This window comes from Aspergillus luchuensis, chromosome 6 (genome assembly GCF_016861625.1).
Source record: "Aspergillus luchuensis IFO 4308 DNA, chromosome 6, nearly complete sequence".
NCBI classification, from domain to species: Eukaryota; Fungi; Ascomycota; class Eurotiomycetes; order Eurotiales; family Aspergillaceae; genus Aspergillus; species Aspergillus luchuensis.
This window is the reverse complement of record NC_054854.1, coordinates 116929-135757: the sequence shown is the minus strand read 5'-3', so window position 1 is coordinate 135757 and position 18829 is coordinate 116929. Positions and strand designations below refer to the sequence as shown.

The 18829-nt window shown below is 48.6% G+C and overlaps 7 protein-coding genes and 5 non-coding genes across 12 annotated transcripts; 9 read left to right on the top strand and 3 right to left on the bottom strand.

Annotated features, from left to right (window-relative positions):
• Nucleotides 1-93: 93 nt before the first annotated feature.
• Nucleotides 94-1754, bottom strand: AKAW2_60055S (Zn(II)2Cys6 transcription factor; the record flags this gene model as incomplete). The annotated part of the gene is made up of 2 exons (XM_041692138.1): nucleotides 94-1594; nucleotides 1651-1754. The coding sequence occupies 2 exons, from the start codon at nucleotides 1752-1754 to the stop codon at nucleotides 94-96; spliced, it is 1605 nt and encodes a 534-aa protein (XP_041545553.1).
• Nucleotides 1755-2770: 1016 nt separating this feature from the next.
• AKAW2_60054A (uncharacterized protein) lies at nucleotides 2771-4474 on the top strand (the record flags this gene model as incomplete). The annotated part of the gene is made up of 7 exons (XM_041692137.1): nucleotides 2771-2956; nucleotides 3019-3063; nucleotides 3122-3169; nucleotides 3237-3706; nucleotides 3771-4188; nucleotides 4256-4329; nucleotides 4393-4474. The coding sequence occupies 7 exons, from the start codon at nucleotides 2771-2773 to the stop codon at nucleotides 4472-4474; spliced, it is 1323 nt and encodes a 440-aa protein (XP_041545552.1).
• A 356-nt stretch (nucleotides 4475-4830) lies between these two features.
• Nucleotides 4831-5097, bottom strand: AKAW2_60053S (chitin binding peritrophin-A domain-containing protein; the record flags this gene model as incomplete). Its single annotated transcript, XM_041692136.1, has 1 exon — nucleotides 4831-5097. One exon carries the CDS (start codon nucleotides 5095-5097, stop codon nucleotides 4831-4833), a length of 267 nt encoding a protein of 88 aa, XP_041545551.1.
• Nucleotides 5098-7219: 2122 nt separating this feature from the next.
• AKAW2_60052A (Con-6 family protein) lies at nucleotides 7220-7627 on the top strand (the record flags this gene model as incomplete). Its single annotated transcript, XM_041692135.1, has 3 exons — nucleotides 7220-7266; nucleotides 7323-7475; nucleotides 7537-7627. 3 exons carry the CDS (start codon nucleotides 7220-7222, stop codon nucleotides 7625-7627), a joined length of 291 nt encoding a protein of 96 aa, XP_041545550.1.
• A 324-nt stretch (nucleotides 7628-7951) lies between these two features.
• GPD1_2 (glycerol-3-phosphate dehydrogenase family protein) lies at nucleotides 7952-9314 on the bottom strand (the record flags this gene model as incomplete). The annotated part of the gene is made up of 3 exons (XM_041692133.1): nucleotides 7952-8031; nucleotides 8091-9202; nucleotides 9262-9314. The coding sequence occupies 3 exons, from the start codon at nucleotides 9312-9314 to the stop codon at nucleotides 7952-7954; spliced, it is 1245 nt and encodes a 414-aa protein (XP_041545549.1).
• A 1533-nt stretch (nucleotides 9315-10847) lies between these two features.
• Nucleotides 10848-11183, top strand: AKAW2_60050A (uncharacterized protein; the record flags this gene model as incomplete). Its single annotated transcript, XM_041692132.1, has 1 exon — nucleotides 10848-11183. The coding sequence occupies one exon, from the start codon at nucleotides 10848-10850 to the stop codon at nucleotides 11181-11183; it is 336 nt and encodes a 111-aa protein (XP_041545548.1).
• Nucleotides 11184-11814: 631 nt separating this feature from the next.
• Nucleotides 11815-11900, top strand: AKAW2_t60005A. The gene has a single exon. It is a non-coding gene; the product is annotated as a tRNA-Tyr (tRNA).
• A 1320-nt stretch (nucleotides 11901-13220) lies between these two features.
• AKAW2_t60004A lies at nucleotides 13221-13306 on the top strand. The gene has a single exon. It is a non-coding gene; the product is annotated as a tRNA-Tyr (tRNA).
• An 85-nt stretch (nucleotides 13307-13391) lies between these two features.
• Nucleotides 13392-13479, top strand: AKAW2_t60003A. Its single transcript has one exon. It is a non-coding gene; the product is annotated as a tRNA-Tyr (tRNA).
• Nucleotides 13480-14218: 739 nt separating this feature from the next.
• Nucleotides 14219-14304, top strand: AKAW2_t60002A. Its single transcript has one exon. It is a non-coding gene; the product is annotated as a tRNA-Tyr (tRNA).
• An 809-nt stretch (nucleotides 14305-15113) lies between these two features.
• AKAW2_t60001A lies at nucleotides 15114-15199 on the top strand. The gene has a single exon. It is a non-coding gene; the product is annotated as a tRNA-Tyr (tRNA).
• A 1092-nt stretch (nucleotides 15200-16291) lies between these two features.
• Nucleotides 16292-18691, top strand: AKAW2_60049A (OPT family oligopeptide transporter; the record flags this gene model as incomplete). Its single annotated transcript, XM_041692131.1, has 1 exon — nucleotides 16292-18691. The coding sequence occupies one exon, from the start codon at nucleotides 16292-16294 to the stop codon at nucleotides 18689-18691; it is 2400 nt and encodes a 799-aa protein (XP_041545547.1).
• Between the last annotated feature and the right edge of the window lie 138 nt (nucleotides 18692-18829).

Genomic DNA, 18829 nt, shown 5'->3' with positions numbered 1-18829 from the left:
TTGCTATCACTGAGTAACCTTGAATCAATGCAATAGAGATCTCATATCATCGACAACAACCACAGCATAGGCGACCCTGTCGTATCAGATCCACTAAGATGGATGTATATCTTCCTCCAGCATAATGCGAACTTCGTGCTTCACATCTCCAAGAAAGTATGAAACGCGCGCATGGCGCTGATCATCTTCAACCGTCAAGAAAATACTTCGCAAGGATGGCTCATTACGACCACCCCTTACCCGTCCATTGACATCCACGTTGAAATTATTCATCGCCTCCACTCTCATAGTATGAACCGCCAACTGCGCACACAAATTCGAATCCCAGGTCCCTTCGCGATGAGGCCACGACCGAAGCATCTCAATAGCGCGCCACCGCACACTGTAGTCACGACAGCCGGTTGCCACGAGAGTCAAAGGTGGGATAATGCCCATGTCGAAGCAGACGCTTGGCCGTTCTGGGAATGCGTGCATGATTGTATTCACTAGAAATAGGATGTTCTCGAATTCGGGCGTGTATTGATCAAGGATTGGTTCGTTTCCGTCTAATAGGCAGGTTTGAAGGGTGAGGGTTGCGGCGCGCTGGTGGAGGTAGATTATGTCCGCTCCTCGTTGTTCTTTTGGGCTAAGTTGGGGTGAGTATTTCGTTCGAAATGTATTGAATGCTTGGGCGAATGTATCGAGTTGGAGACGAAGGTTGGGTTGCTTCTTGTAGAGTGTTTCGTAGTCCGAGGCGATTTGGCTGTGGGTGGAGCCGGACGCCTTCGCTGTGAATTCTAGGACGGTGCCCATCACGCGGTCGAAAGCTTGACGCGCCTCCGCGAGAGTCTGAAAGACGGGTGTCTTCCCATTCCCCAGTTGAATATGGTCCTGCTCATCGGTAAACCAGATCGGTCCTCCGACACCGAATTGACTGGACTGGACGTCCAAGTGCGCAAATGCCTCGACAAGACACCACTCCACTGGGGGCTTGGACATTGCCGCCGAGTCACGCTGTCTGTGGGCGCCTAGGCTTTTCAAGATGTGCATACCACCATGCAGATGTCTAAAAGCGTCATCATACCGGCCGCGCAGCAATTCAAACAATGTGAAAAGCAAGCAGCACAGCAGCGTGACCTCTCTCAGACAGGGATCCTGCGATGTCCGTCGCGCATTGAGCAAGGCAATGGAGCGCCCCGCCTGTTCCAAAGCGAAGCGATGCCAAGTATTGTCCAAGTCCTCCCTAGCAAGCGGCATGCCTTTCTTCTCGGCATCCTGGTGGACGGCGCTCAACGCGACAGCCGCATGGTATACCGCGGGTTCGGCGTGACTCAACTGGAGGACGAGTGTTTGCCAGAGTGAAGAGTCGAACCATCCTAGAAATGCGGGCATGGATCGATGTTGGAAATAAGCGAATGATCGTTGCTCGTCGGCATTCATCACCCAATGGATCCCGTGGGTGAGTGAACCCGGCACTGTGATCCCCACCACCGCTTTTCTGGGTCTCCGCACCTCGCGGGGTAGCCGGTGGAACTCATATCCGTCGCAGGTTCGACCCGTAGATGTGCAATTGGTGCAGGCGCCGGGGGTTTCGTCGCATTTCTTATGACGGGCTCTAAGAAGAGAGATCTTTCAGCAGGGTATCCATTGTGTTGTGCAGACTGAACTCACCGACAGGTACGACACCCAGTCCTGGATCTTCTTCCCCCAGCTCTCTTGCGGGTGGATGCTGGGGATGTTGTAGTTTCGGATGCACCTGGGGAATCGAGGAGCATCGGTCGAGCTGCCAGTAAAATTGAAGATAATCAGCCTGGAGATAAACAAAATCAAATTAACTGCGTGTATGCTGCGTGAGACGCGATAAGCACGAGATCACGGGGCTTAGCGCGGATAGTCCACGTGGCTAGCGCCTGAGATACGAGGCAGCAGCCATTCTTCCTATCAAGAGTCAAGACAGTCCTTGAAATCTACTAGGCAGCAGTATCTCGGAGGTTCATTTCTGGTCTTTCTCAGACTAATGCGTTTTATCTATGTAAGTCTTTGGTTGGTGTCATTGGACCTGCGCTGGGCATTCAGTAAGTTTACTATGGACGCGGAGTAGAATTGGGTTGGAATTTTGGTAGAAAGTAATAATGCCAGTGATACGCCTAATACTCGAGGGCCAGCTATCAATCACCCCAGACTGCCAAGTTCAATCCCTGGAACCGCATCAATCCGGCCGTATATCCGAACCCCGCATTTCCGAAGACTTCATCCGCGATCAACTGCCGTGGGGCTCGGCGGTGGTGCCTCGGTGCCTGCATCAGGCTGATCGTCTCTTATCTGATCTTAAGGCTGTTGACTCAAGAATCCAACCGTGATGCCTCGGACATTGTAGTAAAGGAGTGATTGCTTTCGCTCGAACTACACAATAGTGCCGTACGCGAGATAACGCTCGAGTTCGGAGCCATGCACGGGGCGCACTCCCCATTGCGCCCTTACTGTCCGAATGAATCTCTACACATCCACCTCACAACACCCGGAATTCATACCGAAAGAACTGCCACCTGCAAGAGACGACTTTGTGTACACGGCAATGTGGACCACCGGAATTATGGGAGTGACGCCACTGCCACCCGGAACCAATCCGTGGTGGATGCCCTTTCGGAGATACTCAAAAGGGCAGTCGGGAGATCAGATAAGGAATATGCCGAGCTCCCCTGGACGATAATCCCCCACTTTGCCTCCGGGGCTAATCCTTCTGCCGCCCTTATATACTCGTGCTTCTGCTTGCCCGGTCGCGATTTGTATCATGTTTCTACCTTCAGACAGACTTGTACCTTCGTGGATTTCATATATATTCATCACTGCAAGCATAGCATTGATTATCTCGTCTATCGCACCTAAAATAATCCAACATCGCTCTGAAAATTCCAACACCATGGCCGCATCTTCTTTGAAGAACGTCATCGTCGTGGGCGGTTCCTATGTTGGAAAGGTAATTATTCACGCGCAACACGCTTATTAGTATTGCAGAAACATGACTGACAACCAATGCAGGGAGTCGCACAAGAGCTTGCGCGGGTCGTTCCCAGCACACATAGAGTATGCCGCATTCTGACACTATACTGATTCAAATTACCATACTAACCCACGCCCGCAGGTCCTCCTAATCGAACCCCACAGTCACTTCCACCATCTTTTCGCATTCGTATGTGACAACATTCTACTTGCCATTAAATCACTATCAAAGACACAAAAGCTAATCCGCACCTCAGCCCCGATTCGCCGTCCTCTCCGGCCACGAACAAAAAGCCTTCATCCCCTACTCCCGCCTCTACTCCTCCACCCCCAATGCCACACAACATGCAGTCGTCCAGGCGCGCGTTCTCTCCGTACAACCCCAACACGTCAACCTCGACCGTGACTGGCAAGGCCTGAAGCAGATCCCATTCGAGTACCTCGTTGTCGCAACAGGCACGCGTCTCGCCCAACCCGCAGCCATGAGCGACGACGACAAACCCTCCTCCGTCCTCTACCTCCAGAAACACCAAGCAGACGTCAAGAAAGCCAAGTCTGTAGTAATTGTTGGTGGTGGAGCTGTCGGTGTGCAGATGGCCACCGACATGAAGGAGCTGTACCCGGAGAAGGAAATCACCGTGGTGCAATCGCGCGATCAGTTGATGCCTCAATTCCACCGCGGTCTTCACGAGATCGTGAAGAAGCGCTTCGAAGAGCTCGGTATCAAGTTAGTTGCACCCTTCACCATTTCCCCCATACCCATCGAATCATCCCCAACTAACCCACTGCAGCCTGGTCACCGGCGCCCGCATCATCGTCCCCGAATCCGGCTTCCCTAACAACGGCACCCCCTTCACCGTCCAATTGAACAACGGCACTGAACTCTCAACTGAGTTCGTCATTCTCGCCACGGGCCAAAAACCCAACAACGACCTTATCAAGTCTCTTCCCGCTTCTTCCCCCGACTCTCTCATAAACCCCGATAACGGCTTCATCCGTATCCGTCCCACCATGCAGTTCCAGGACCCGAAGTACCCGAACCTCTTTGCGCTGGGCGATATCGCTGATACTGGCTTGCGCAAGGCCGCAAGACCCGGTGGTCCCCAGGCTGCGGCTGTGGCGAAGAATATCCAGGCGATGATCGAGGGGAAGAAGCCCGAGGAGGCGTTCCCGCCGTTCCCGATGGCTATCCATATTACGTTGGGATTGGTAAGTTCTCTATTTCATTACGTTGTGTCTGCGGTATGGAGGGAGTGCTAATAGTTTGGATGGACAGAAATACAACATTGTGTTCCGGAATCCTAACCCCGCTGAGGGACAGAATGAGCCTGTTGTTAAGGAGTCTTGGGAGTAAGTCTTTTAAATAACCAGATCGTTTTTATATGAAAGGAATACATGCTAACGAATTGACAGCTCGCAAGAAGACATGGGTGTTGATCGGTGGTGGCAGCGTATGGGATTTGAGGAAAGCGGCGCCCCTCAATACCATTTGTAAAGCGGATGCATTGCATACTGTTACCGCGTACGATACCATTTGATGTAGATTTGATAGACCATTTATATAAGATATGATACCATGTATACCGATCATACGGATTATCATTTGAGCGAATTATATATTTCGAATGACACATTAAGCAGCAGTAATTGGATGACCATAGTACATCCAACTGATAGTACAAGATAAACAAATCCGATAACATATGCATCCACTTTTTCAAAGTATTTTATAGTCGAACCCCCCAATTAGAGATACATTAGGAATTGAAATGTCCCAGTATAAGCCTGTACACCTATACTCAAAACATATCGGTTAAAGAGCGACTTTGGTCGGAAAGTAGGGTTTGCCATCTAGGCGTGGAAAGGGCGAGGGTGGTGGGGGTCCTTGAAGCAAGAAGGAACGTTCTGCTCGTAGTCGCATGCGCTGATCTTGGGGTTGAAGGCAGTGCCAGCACCGCACTCCTTGTGGGCGGGCTCAGTGCCAGGGTTGCACTGGTAGAATTTGTGGCAGTTGGCGGGATCGGGCCAGACAGCGCTGCTCTCGCAAGCGTGGGCGGCGGCGCTGTTGACCAGGAGGGAGCTGATGAAGACAGCGAGAGCTTGGTAGGTGAAGCGCATTTTGGCGGGTTGTCTGGAGATTGTTTAGTTGTGGGATGGATGAAGAGGGGTGGTATGTAACTCACGGTTTCCTGTAGATAGGTTAGTATGAGAAGAAAGAGTGGACTGGTGGTTTGAAGGCTGTGGTGTTCTGGTTGATGATGAGGGAAATACAGCAGGTCAGCACCTCGTATTTATACCTGAGATGGCTCCTTCGGAGTCTGCTTGTGTTTATGGTAGGAACATATACGGAATGAAAAGTTTGGTGAGGAAGGGATGAGCCAGTGTGGTATCTACAGGTTCAATTGAGAAGTGCAGGATGGATCCCCACATAGGATCACCCTTTCACAGGTGGGTAGTTCAAGGGATGGACGGTCTCGGCTAAGTAGAGGGCCCAATGTTGTCACAAGATTTTACCAACTGGAAGCCAAGGGAGAAGCATGCTATCGCCAAGTCCACTGTCATTCAACAACCTGAGTTTGTTGCAACGCTCTTGCTGAGGCACAGTCAAACTTTCCATAGTAGATACTGCATGTTGATGGCAAGGATCGATGGGATGCAAGCCGCTGGGTCCACTGGCGTCACCCCTTGCTCCAGACCCACAAGCATAGTCGGTTCCGGCACGAGTGAGGGTCAGGGATCTACATCCCCGGATTCTTTATCCTTGGAAGCCTGCAGCACTGGCTATTATGTTGATTTTGTTTGTATAGTGCATCGGCGCGCAAAATGTAGACGTGATTGGCGCTCTGAAGACGGAGTTGGCATACACATTGGCGTGTCCCCTGATAGCTACAAGCTGGAGATATGTGGTTATCTCAAAGTTTCCAAGGGTTAAAAGCTTTTTCCGCTGCTTCATCAAGATCTAGTTTGAGCTTTGGTGTCCCTTAACGAGCCCGTAAATTAAAGGGGATAGTAAGAATGCAGTTGGGCAAGTCAAGGTACAGGTCGAGAGACAGAATGCTCGGCTGCCTTGTTCCCGTGCCAAGATAAACACCTGGGATCATGACACAAGGAAAGCTCAATCTGTCTTAACAATAAACAAACAAGATAGACTGACCCACGTCAAATTTTAATACATATAACCGACATTCTCGGTCCTGGGTAGCGGAATGAGCGAGGACCTTGAATTCTTCATATTTTGTACTTAAGCGAAGGATCCACAACGGGAAAGCACCCCACCCCCCCCCCTCCTTGTCCGAAGCCTATCACCGCCTACCCTTCACGTGTGCGAATACTGCCGGACATATCAGTCGAGGAGATATAAGCGGTCAGTGGGACCGTGGTTGCTTTCGTCCGCCATCCACGTCAACTTTACAACAAATCAAGGACAGTAGTATGAGCCATTCGTCATCTACTCCACACTATTGAATTTCTCGTATGCAACCGTCTGTGGGTAGCGGCAGGCAATAACGCGAGTTGAGCTTATCGACCGGTCGTCAGTATGAAGTCAATTGCGGCCAGGATACGATTGGTGTAGGAAGAGGAAATGCTTCTGATGACTACAAACCCAACGATAAGTGCATTATGATTAATGCTATAGTTGCCCGCATATACTCCTGCTCTGTGATCCCGTGTAGTCGGCGATACTTTGTTGATGCCACTCTGGAAGCCTGAACCCTGACGACACAATCTTATCTGGGATGAAAGGCTCTGAACTGTTTCGTAATGAACCAGCCTTGCAGGATGGGCTGTGTTATTCACTAGTGCTAGTCTCAAACCTGCACTTTTCATAGTCTTTAGTGCCATCGCGTGGAGCAACCATCGAGAATATACCAAGGCTGGCTATCACCACCCATACAAAATCAGCCCTCCACGGTACAGAAGCTTTAACTCGTAGTCTAGCTTTATATTCGACGAATCACGTAGAATGGAACCGATTGGATAAAGCCCAGACCTGCACATATTACCTAACCGGGCGTCATCCCGGCCAGTATGAAGTCAGATTGACTTTAATTCCTCGCCAAGAGACAAAGATGAAAGAATGACGAGTGAGGCTATCAAATCAGACAATTAGTATATAAGTATTGGTCTGAAGCAGATCTGTTCAGGTTGTGATAAATAATTTTCAAGAACATACTAAAGCTCAGTGGCGCTGTAATATAATATTTTATAATATATATTTCCGCCTCATTACTACTACATAATGTCCTCCACCGAAGACAGACTCAACGCTCTGCGTGGCTATAAAGCGTGAGTGCTCTTTCCAACTCTTACAAGCTAAATTCAATTAATAAGATTGCAAAAAGTACCCTGAATAATCCTAATACCTCCGACGAGGCGAAGCAGAATGCTCAGGCCATGATCGAGCAACTCGGCGGAGATCAGCCCCGGGAGGAACTCTACAACCTCCGCGGCGACGCTACCAAGGACCCTAACCGCGTGGCTGGTGGCTTAAAGGCGTGAGTTTGGTACATTTCCTGATATTTATCTGGCATAGAATACTTATCATCTCTTCTATAGAGCTCAAAGCAACCCTGGAGTCTCGCAACAGGGAAAGAAGGCAGCGGGCCAGAAACTGGGACAGCTTTCGGGTGAAGCTCCTGAAGAGTAAATGTTTTAATTGATAACCATGTTCTAAGTTATGAACTGTGCACTGTAGTCATTTGCTTGGATACGGGCGCTGTGTCTTTACTACTTACCGTATGTGTTTCATGAAAAGCCTACAGAGTAGGGATGTAGAATGTCAAGTCATGTGAGGGCAGGTCTCGATGGACCTTCACTCATTTTATTTACCCCAGAGCAGCAATATTGCGAGCTACAAGATGCCTTTAATGAAAACAACTCTTATTCATCTATTGACTAGCATTTATCATTCTAGCAACGTGTCATGTCTCATTATCTAGGTTCGGAACCCATTAAACGGGATCACGCACCCTCAGGCGCTCTTCTTCTTTTTCTTCTTCCCATCTAGCAGTGCCGGGAGGTCATCAACAGTAGACTTTCCTTCGAGAATATCTGACATAACATTAGTACGACGAGTTTGTGAGGAAGATAAAATAGTGAGGAATGCTTACCATGAACCGCAACAAACAACGGAAATTCCTTTAACTGGTCATGCTTCGAGAGAAAGTCATAAACAGCGTAAGCCGTCGAAGTCCCCTGCAACTTCTGGCCGTTGAGCTCCTTCTGTTCAATTTCATTGACGCTGACCCCCTGCTCGACTGCATGACAGGCTGACCGGAAGTTCCGTCCACCGCTACACGAGGAAATCACGTCCGCTAGACCCGCGCTCTCCTCAGTAAAGGTCCTCTCATCCACAGACTTGGGAAACCACGTCCGACCAAACTTAATCATCTCCAGGATGCCGACACGCATAATTGCTGCCTTGGCATTTTCTCCCCAGCCCTTTCCTGCAACAAACCCCGATGCTAAAGCTACAATGTTTTTCAGTGCACCTCCTAGAGCCACCCCGGCAACGTCGCGAACGTGATTGACATGGAAATATGGGCGGGCAAACAGAGTCTCCCACAGCTCGGCATCGACTGCAGGGAGCTCCTTTGGTACCGGGTGTAGCTTGACATGCGTGGGTTTGGTCTTATGTTGCCGTTGCTCATCAATCTTGATCAAGTTATCCTTCGGCGACCCATTACGCTCATCCGCATCCATCGGAGGGGTGTCGTAACCGATGGTCGTCTCACAAAACTTCTCCGCGGCCACCTCTGGAGCAATGTTGGCGCCGGACAAGGCACCGCAGTAGATACCGAGTCGCTCCATGATAAGTTCGGAGTGGAGAGTCACGGTTCCGTCTGACACATCGACGCCCTTGATGCAAGAGATACCTCTTGCATAGGGGAGATGGTACCCCACAACACCGTCGAGGGTCTTGCCGATAAACTGATGGGGGAGGTTGAAGATGAGTAAGGTAGCATTCTTGACGGCCGACTTGAGGTCTGGGTCGGCTACGACATTATCAGGGAGGGCGATATCCGGCAGGTACTTGACGTTCTCGTGGACCTCATTGATGACCTCGGTCAATTTGCGCTTCTGGCCGCCCAGTCTCTTGTGGTGTCTGGAGGATTCCGGAACTTCGAATTCCTCCTCAAACACCCACATACGCACCTTCGACTCGAAAAGCTCGGGATGTTCCTTGGTATTTTCTGCGATAATCTTGGAGATGGTGGATCCCCTAATTTACAACGGTGTGAGCCGTATGCGCGACGGCAGCAAGGAAAAGATGGTGCATACCAGTTACCGGAACCGACCACGGCCACCGTGTGCTTCCGTGTGTGCTCAGGCATCTTCCAGAATTAATTAAGAAAATAAAGGTTACATGAGCATGAATGGACCTTGGAAACTGCCGATGTTCTATTTGATTATGCTTTATATATAGCTGACGAGAACAGGTTCTGACAGCCCGAGACTCTGATGTGAGAAGGACGTCATCGCCCTGTTCACAGCGAGCCCATGCCCTGCTTCTTCCTCCCTACTCTTTTTTCCCCAATCAAAAATCATGGGCTTGTCAGTTCAAATCAATCAATAAGGGCACTGCAAGGTCCTCTGTGACTCCCTTCTTTTGCAGTCACTGGCCTTGATTGCTTTACACACCCATGATTTGCCACGGATACCCCCGACCGTACCGAAACCAACGGCCTTGAGGTTATTCCGGTTCCTGTTGTGCTCGGACGATGAATGACCATGGATCATGCACAAATAATATCATCAAAAGATATATAAAGAAAGGGATCGAAAAAAAAAGGAGATAAAGAAAAATGAAGAAAGAATTTCAAATCCAGTCTAAGGTTTCCAGGCTTTCTGGATCATTCCTGCAAAATGTGCTATGCAGCTGCGATGGCATTGTAACCGGATTTGATGCGGCCAAACGACAAGTTTAACCCAAAAGGACCGATCATTAGCGGCTGTCAGGAATCGATCGCAAGCAACGACTGCATCACAGACCATATTGAATCGTGCGTCTGACTCATTTTTACCCTTCATCGCCGACACATTTGAACTTGGCACCGGGACAAACCTTTGACCTGATTGGGCTGAGAACGAGACCATTGAGGAAGAGCGTCTATGTTACTTTATCCTGAAACATTTACACGGTAATTAGCTCGGTATATATAAGAGGACACGCATGAGGACGATGTTATATCTGAGAAGGACTATCCACTCGTTGTTAGAGTGTTCTATTGGTTTCTCAACAAATTGCGCGTTCACCTGTCAGATCATGACAGACTTAGCAGCGTCACTTCCCGGGTTAAGGCGGGTGTCAAGAGGCATCATCAACATGATGGGTACTTCAAGATACTGTTAGAGAGCCAACGAGAAGTGATACGAAGCTGAATTACTCGTGGCAACTATGTATACCTGATACGCTTCGGGGCACACCACGTTCGGAACATTTTGGAATACTAGACAAGTGAAGCAGTCTGACTTCAACCAACTTATTGAGGCTCCACTTATTCTTGAAGATCTTGACCCTGTGGGTCCACCATATCTACTCCGCCATTTAGTTCGGGGTGTTGGTGAGATTCAGTAATCAGTACAGGTTACTTCAAATATACTGCTGGGTAGAGCTCAAGAAATTACTTGAATCAGGAGAGTCAATACGCATGTGAATCAGATAAGGGAATCTGGGAAAGTCAAGTCAATTTAGAAAGGTATCTTATTACCTCCCTCTCTTTTGCCTTTTTGCCTTTCTAGGCTTCGTGTTGTACTATATAAGATTACTTTTGATAAAACCTACGCTTTGGCGATGTTCCCTGAAGAACTCAGAACACCCTGGCTTATATCGGCAAACTCTCTGAAGTGTATCAAACCCTCAGAGGATGTGGCTTTATATGGACCAATTCAGCAAGCTTTCTGAGGGTATCACGAACCATAATGATCCTTGGTTTCGACGTACCCATGCAAGTCTTCATTACCATGTCCAGGGTTTCATGAGGGTGTCAAGATATATTCGTCTCTTTGGTCAAGCTGAAGTCGGGTACAAACAATACAGATACTTGCTTGCTCAATATCCAGGAAATGTGGATGGCGTGTATTTTTCAGACACTTACCGCCAAGAACATGGATGTACACGTTCTTTTGAGTGCGTGTGGAAGGTGGTCCACTCGCCATTTGAACGTTGTACCCCCGATTTGGCAAGGGTTAACCGGAAGTGACTCAGCACCTGCCGAGGCATGCGGTGGAAGGGAGGCATTCCATGAGTTGCTTCTGTTACCAAATCCTGAGATCTGCAAGTGGGTAAAAGCTGTAAGGGATTCATTCAATGATCTTCGAAAGTGACCTGATCCCGTTCTTCGGGTCTGTGTTACCCCAATATGGTACACGCCTACTCTTCCAGAGTGGTGGTCTTCCTTCTCTTGTTGCTTGGTTAGCAAGGTTATCATCAGCTGGAATATTTCGTTCGTTTCAGTATTTGGGGATGAACACTAGCTCTAGAGCTCGCTTCATGGAATCCTAATAGTAGCAATACCTGAATACAACAGACAGTATTGTTCCACTTCATCCCCGCGCTCAAGTATTAGATATATACCATTCAGATGATTGCACGAACCTAGTACTAGTAGGGAGCACTCCTTTGACTGGATGCACAAGTCGACGGGTATATGCTCATAATAAGCACATTAGTGCTACTATGGTACTAATTATCTCACAGTTTGCCCTCTGGACACAGCATCCCCCCTCCATAGCTCTGTGGCTGTAACTGGGAGGTGCGGCTAGTCACTGTTGAGTTGCTGTAGCTACAATTTGGAATATGTAGCCAAAGATTTGACTGCTTTGTCATCGCAACCCCCGATGGTCTAGTTGGTTCATGGCGTCTGACTGTAATGGTAATTGTAATCAGAAAGTCACCAGTTCGATTCTGGTTCGGGGGATACATTTTTTTCTACTGAGCTGTCTGCCAAGCTCAGTGCATCCATAACCACAGGATATAGGTCAGGCATCAACATGCCCCTGATGGTAGTTACTTGCTCGGTGTACACAGGTTACACAACTGTCGGGATCCCGGGCAGTGTATTTCCGGATCTAACCCGCTTGGCTATCCGGTGGGAAAACTAGAAATCTGTGTCAACAGATCCAGAACGCCCAACTCTTATAAGCCTATATTCACCAGTGACAGATATTGTGAGGTTGGATCATCACAATGACCTTTTTCCAAGGTCGAGTGACCGGTACAAATCGCACGTGACTGCCAGGACTGGTAACCGCGTAGGATAAAGTCAGCCGACCGATCCTAAAATGTATATGTTATATTATATATTAAAATATTTATCTCCATGACAGTTCTAGATAAAATAGGGATCATGAGGTTACAACATAAGACAAATATAATAGATTGGTGGTCATGTCTACACAAGCGGGATTCTCGGGGTCCGCAGGTAGCTGCGGGTAATGATGGTCTTTTTAGCCTCGCATACACAATTTCCCTAGGTTATTCTATGCTAATTGACCCGCAGCTAACAGTTGGATGAAGATCTCGCGTTTTGAGTGACTCCCTGTTGATCAAGTGATATCATGACCTCGGGTGCTCATCAAGTCATGATATCATTATATTAACTGAATGGGTTAGCCTCAGGCCCATACTGCTTAATAATATATATAAGCAAGTAACTAACTTAACGTAATATGAGTCTGAGCTCAGCTGGCAAGTGTGACTAGTAAGTGGCAGTTTTCTTGGCTTCAGGCTGAAGTCACAGGGGGAGAGACACAGTATAATAAATTAGTAGTAATAATCACCTGCTGTCGTGTATACATGTCTATTATAAGCAGGATTCTAGGGGTCCGCAGGTAGCTGCGGGTAGATTGTCTTCTGGGCCTTGCGTGCACAACTCCCCCTGGGTTGTTCCGACTATGACCAAAAGCCTTTCGATGTATAATGAGACTCAGATAATATATATTTTTCATTCACAAATATTAGTATACTTTCTATACAAGTGTTAAATATGATCATTAACTCTCTGGTAGTAATCTAGCTGAAATGCTGAGTCGACTATAAGTTGAATACCCAAGATGGTAAGTCTATATTGGTCAATGCCCAAGACCATGTTCAGCGATCTACTGTCAGCGGACGTAAATGTGCTGTCTATCCGGTCTGCAACCACACTTGCTCGATTCTGACTCGGAGGATATAAAAACCTTGGATTTTGCTTTGACAGCCAACTCTACAGAGTATATGAGAACCAGCACCATCCAAACCCCCGATGGTCTAGTTGGTTCATGGCGTCTGACTGTAATGGAAATTGTGATCAGAAAGTCACCAGTTCGATTCTGGTTCGGGGGACGAATTTTTTTCACTGGCTTGCCAGTCCACCAGCTCTATCATTTACCATGGATAAACAAGAAAAACAATACATCAATTCAACAAGCCCCCGATGGTCTAGTTGGTTCATGGCGTTCGGCTGTAATGGTATCATTGTTACCGAAAAGTCACCAGTTCGATTCTGGTTCGGGGGATGCGTCAGTTTTTGCTAGACGTGTACGCAACCATGACTAAAAAAACTGCATCTCCCAAGGTGATGCAAAGGCGAAGACCCTGTTGATAGGTCACAAGCCACTGTCAAGCCGTGGTTCAGCATGTGTCATGGTCCAATCCCGAATCGTCCGGCTATCTATCTGCTACCTATAGTATTCAGTCAAAGACTTAGAATCTTGGGTCAACGAAGTTATAGGCTTGCAGCGAATACTAAGACATGGGGGAGTTTTCGGGATCCTGACAGCATGTGTCGCAGATCGAACCGGATTTTTCACTGACGCTGGGGTGGCATGAAAATACCCGCATGACGGCCCATACAAAGTTGGGACTGCTTAAGTACTATTCTTACTCCACTGCTCGTTAAGGACGGGCCTCCATTCGGGTTTAGTGGCTATACCTAAGACCTTATTCCAACTGACTCCCTGTAATCCGAAGCTTCTAAGATCTGCTGTTTCAAGCTCCTGCTATTTGCCTCGTGGTTTTTTTTTTTTTTTTTTTTTTTTTTTTTTTTTTCGGGAAGGAAAACAGGAACCAGTTAGTCAGTATCGAGTAAGCAAACGTCACTATCTTCTACCTATTTTGTATTCAGCAAGTTTACTCTTCTATATTGATCAAGAATGGCCTGCTGGCTTGCTGGCTCGCAACCGACCTAGTGAAACTAAGGGCTGGAACACAGCCTTGCCGTATAATTCTATGATTGACTGCCTTTTTCAACAAGAACCCCCGATGGTCTAGTTGGTTCATGGCGTCTGACTGTAATGGGAATTGTAATCAGAAAATCACCAGTTCGATTCTGGTTCGGGGGAATCTTATTTCCCTTTTTTTTTTTTTGTCATTCCGCTGATTTCTCTCACGTAGAGTACACTGGACTTTGGGTGGATGACAATCAGATGTGTTCACTGGATCAGGGGCCGTTTTATTGCCATCAAGCTTTATCATTACGTCTCTGAAACCTCTTGTTGTCTGTTGTGAAATGGATGAAATGTGCTTCGCACCGGCGTCATTGCCGAGCCGGTTTTGGCCCGGACGAATCTTTATACCCAAACTGTAGATCTGCATCGCTTTGTATATTTGGAGATGCCCTAATCACGTGATTGCCTCTGATAGCCACGTGATCTTATGCATTTCGAGAGCTGCGTACAGCAACAGATGAAGTGATATTAAAGTGATAAGATTTGCCAGTAATATTACAAGAAAATGGCTCAGAGATTCCCAAGAGGTCCTAGAGCAGTAAGGAAAACTAGCAGAAAAAACTTGAGAGAAGAGCAAAGAACTTACCAGGCAGGCAGTAGCTGTTGAGATATTCAAAGTAGCTCGACTTTATAGATGCAGATAGGTTTTCCTTTCTCCAGACTCAAAACTCCTAGTGAGTTAAACAGAATTCTTCTAGCTTCATTTAGTCCTTTGTAAGGGTAACCCTTATATGGATGGTTATCTGCCTTCTCCCAGAGTGTACCTGAGTATATGGGGATTCTAGGGATCCGCAAAGTATTTGCGGGTAATGATGGCCTTACGGTCTTGTTCTGAACTTTTATATTAGGGAGACCCGTTACATTATGGCTGGGTTTTAGCTTCTCATCCATAAACGCCAAGTCCCAGCGGCGAGTCTATCAATCCCCCGATGGTCTAGTTGGTTCATGGCGTCTGACTGTAATGGAAATTGTGATCAGAAAGTCACCAGTTCGATTCTGGTTCGGGGGAGTGAATGTTATATTTTTCTTCTTTTGTCCTCCAGCTCTTCTTTTTGGAAAGCCAGCGTCTATAGTACAGATTATATGAAGTATTTTCGTCAATAACATGCATAGTAGCGTAAGTAATATATAATATGTTCTATTTTCTTTCCCAAGGATAGGAGTTTTATTACATAAGCTGGAATAAATCTAGTGCACAATTTCCATTATGGCATTTGTCAATATGGTTCTTTAGATTACTCTACAGGAAGCCATTATTCTCTGGGCTTATCTTTCTTGATGCTTCCAAGTTTTGAATTATTCAAGAAGTGAAAAACCTGCCTGGTTATCTGTTGCCTCAAGCCATTACCGCCCCATCTCGGGTCAAATCTCACTCCTTCTGATTTTGTTATCCACGCGAATTCTTGCTCATCGATTTCTCTTATCTAAGCTTAACCGGATTAAGCACCCCATTGGGGCGCGACCGACCTGAGGGGCGGATCGTCTGAAACCCTGATAGGCCACCATCTTCGCTCCTCGGTCAGCCCTCCGCGGTATTCAAGCCTAATTCTGCTAGCCTACTTCTTCCACCTTCCTCTGCAACGTGTGAAATTTCTTCTTCGGCCTCGGACCCATGGATGTCCTAGGGGCCGGTCGCTGGCTAAAGAGGTTGAGATGGCGTCTGTCGAATCACGGCGCGTCCACGGACAAGCTGTGGGCGGGGATCTAAGGGCGTATCACGAATGAGAAGGATTCGATAACGCAATTTTGGCATCCACTTGGCTTCATACCACTGCTATTCCTCTTCCCCCAATTTCATTCTCTCAACCATTATGGTCAGCCCTAGCTCGTGCCACCTGCACAATTCGCACTTTCTAGCCATTCGGCGTTAAGCCGACCGACTTGGCAGCTGGGGTGTGTGAAAATGCTGCGGTGCTGCTGCTCGATTGCGCCATCGCCCCCTTACCTGATGCGGAGAAGGGCGAGGAGTCACTCGATCAGGGAAACTTTTCTATAACTGCGGGTTGCCTCACCCTCTTTGCGTCGGAATGAACTGCTTGGGCATGCGTCTTTTCACCTCATCCGCCTCTGCGCGCTAGATTTCAGCCCCCGGCTCTTCACCATGGGCCTATCCACGATCTTTCGACGGAAGCGAGATGATGCGGCGCCTTCTGATGCCGGCGATGTGTCGCCCGTCGCCACAACAACGGGCTACCGGGAGGACCAGACGTCCGACTCCGTGTCCAAAGCGGCGTCCGTGAAGGAACAGCCCGTGGATGATTTGGAGAAGAGTCAGAAGACCGAAGAGCCCAATGTGGTCGAAACCGCAGCCGAAGAAGACCCCGAGATCGCCGCGCTGCCTCTCGAGGTGCGCCAGTTGGTCAGTCTTACTGACGACCCAACCCTGTACACCATTACCTTTCGATACTTCGTTCTCTGTGTGATATTCGTCGTACCCGGTGCCTTCTTGTCCATGATGAGCCACTTCCGTACTACCGAAGCCCCATACTCCGTTTTCTTCGTGCAGATCGCGTGCCACTATGCGGGTCACTTTCTGGCGCGGGTCCTTCCAGCCTGGGTGATCCGCGTGCCCTTTACCCGTTGGTCCTTTAGCCTCAACCCGGGCCCGTGGAGCATCAAGGAACACGTTCTGGTTACCTTGACGGCGGCGTCTGGAGCTACCTACAACCTGGGATATACCCCGATCGCAATGGCAGAGCTCTACTACGGCGAGCGAGTCAACCCTGCTGTAGCTATTTTCTTCATGTTTGCGATTGTTTGGATCGGGTATGCTTTCGCAGCACTAGCCCGCCAGCTTCTGCTATATGATCCCAACTTCATCTGGCCGCAGGCCCTCATGCAGACTACGTTGTTCGAAACATTCCGGAAACAGGATGTTTCATCCCCCCTCGCGCGGCGGCAGATGAAGGTTTTCTTCCTCTGCTTCCTGGGAATGACATTATGGCAGTTCTTGCCCGAATACGTCTTTCCGTTCACATCTTCCCTCGCCTTCTTGTGCTGGGTCGCACCGCATAACGCTGTGGCTAACTTCCTGGGTTCTGGGTTGGGGGGTATGGGACTGCTGAATCTGTCCCTCGACTGGTCGAACATCAACTGGAACGGTTCTTCGATCCTTCTTACCCCATGGTGGACGCAGGTCGTTTTGTTCCTGGCCTTCGTTTTCAATTGTTGGGTCTTACTCCCAGCCGCGAAATGGGGAAACCTTGGGTCTTACAAGCACGGCCTTATGTCTAATTCTCTGCTGACAGTGAACGGAACGACCTACCCTACCCTCGAGGTAGTTACCTCCGACTATCAGCTGAACGAGACCGCCTACGCGGAGTACGGTGACATGTACATGGGTCTTCAGAACCTCTGGGCGACCTTCTTCGACTATGCGAAAGTGACAGCAGCAATTACGTGGATCTTAACCTTTGGCTTCGTCCAGATCCGAAACAATCTAATGAAAGTTATTCGGTCGCGGCAGAAAGCGTCGCAGGAGAAGGGACAAAGTATCAATCACCAGTATCACGATCGTCTCAATGTTCTACAGCGGACCTACAAGGAGATCCCCCTCTGGTGGTACGTCGCGCTTTTCATGGCTGGTTTTATCGCTCTGATCGTGACGATTGCCTGTGGCTATCTGTGGATCCCGATCTGGACATTGTTCGTGGCACTGGCGAGTGCCGCCATTTTGGTGGTCCCATTTGGCTTTCTGTATGCCATTTCGAACTATCAACTAGCAGTTGGGTCCTTTAATGAGTTGGTGTATGGCTACATGGTCGAAACCCCTGCTGGAAAAAGCCATCGGCACCCCTGCGGACCGTCTACGTACGGATCGATTGCCGGCGATGCTTGGTATCGCGCGCAGTACATGCTGCAAGACCAGAAGATCGGTCACTACATGCATATACCGCCACGCACGGTCTTTTTCTCTCAGATCTTTGGCACTATCCTCGGTATTCCAGTGAACTACGCCGTGATCCGATGGGTCCTCAACACGAAAGGAGACTACCTGTCGGGCAAGAAGACGGATCCGCTGAACCAATGGTCTGGTCAGTCCTTGAAGTCCTCGAATACTCTGGGTGTCCAGTATGCAGTTCTCGGACCCAGCCGACTGTTCAAGGAGCAGGAGATGAAGCCTCTACCCTGGGCGTTCCTGGTGGGCGCGGTGCTGCCCCCGATCCTGTACATTATGCATCGCACTCTACCGCGCTGGCTACGCATTGATCTATGGAACGTCAGCATCTTCTTCTCCGGTTTGTCGGTCTTCTACGGTAATATCAGTACGGGTTACACATCGGCAATTATTGGCGGATATGTTGTCATGTACTGGGCCTACCGGTATCGGTTTGAGGTCTGGAAACGCTACAGCTACATGGTGGCCGCTGCCTTCGATGCGGGCTTCAACCTGAATATGCTGTTGATCTTCCTGTTCTTTGGCTCGGGAAAGCAAATTTCCATGCCCAACTGGTGGGGGAACAACTCTGACTCGGTGGAACGGTGCTTTGCCTTGGATTGATTCTTTGATTTACACTATAAAAACGCCCTTCTATGCGGCTTCTAGCGTTCAGGCCACCTTCAACTGACGAGGATGGTTTTTCTGTATGTAATAGGTACATGAACGGGGGTGAAGACTCGTTCTAGACCGATTTCCCAA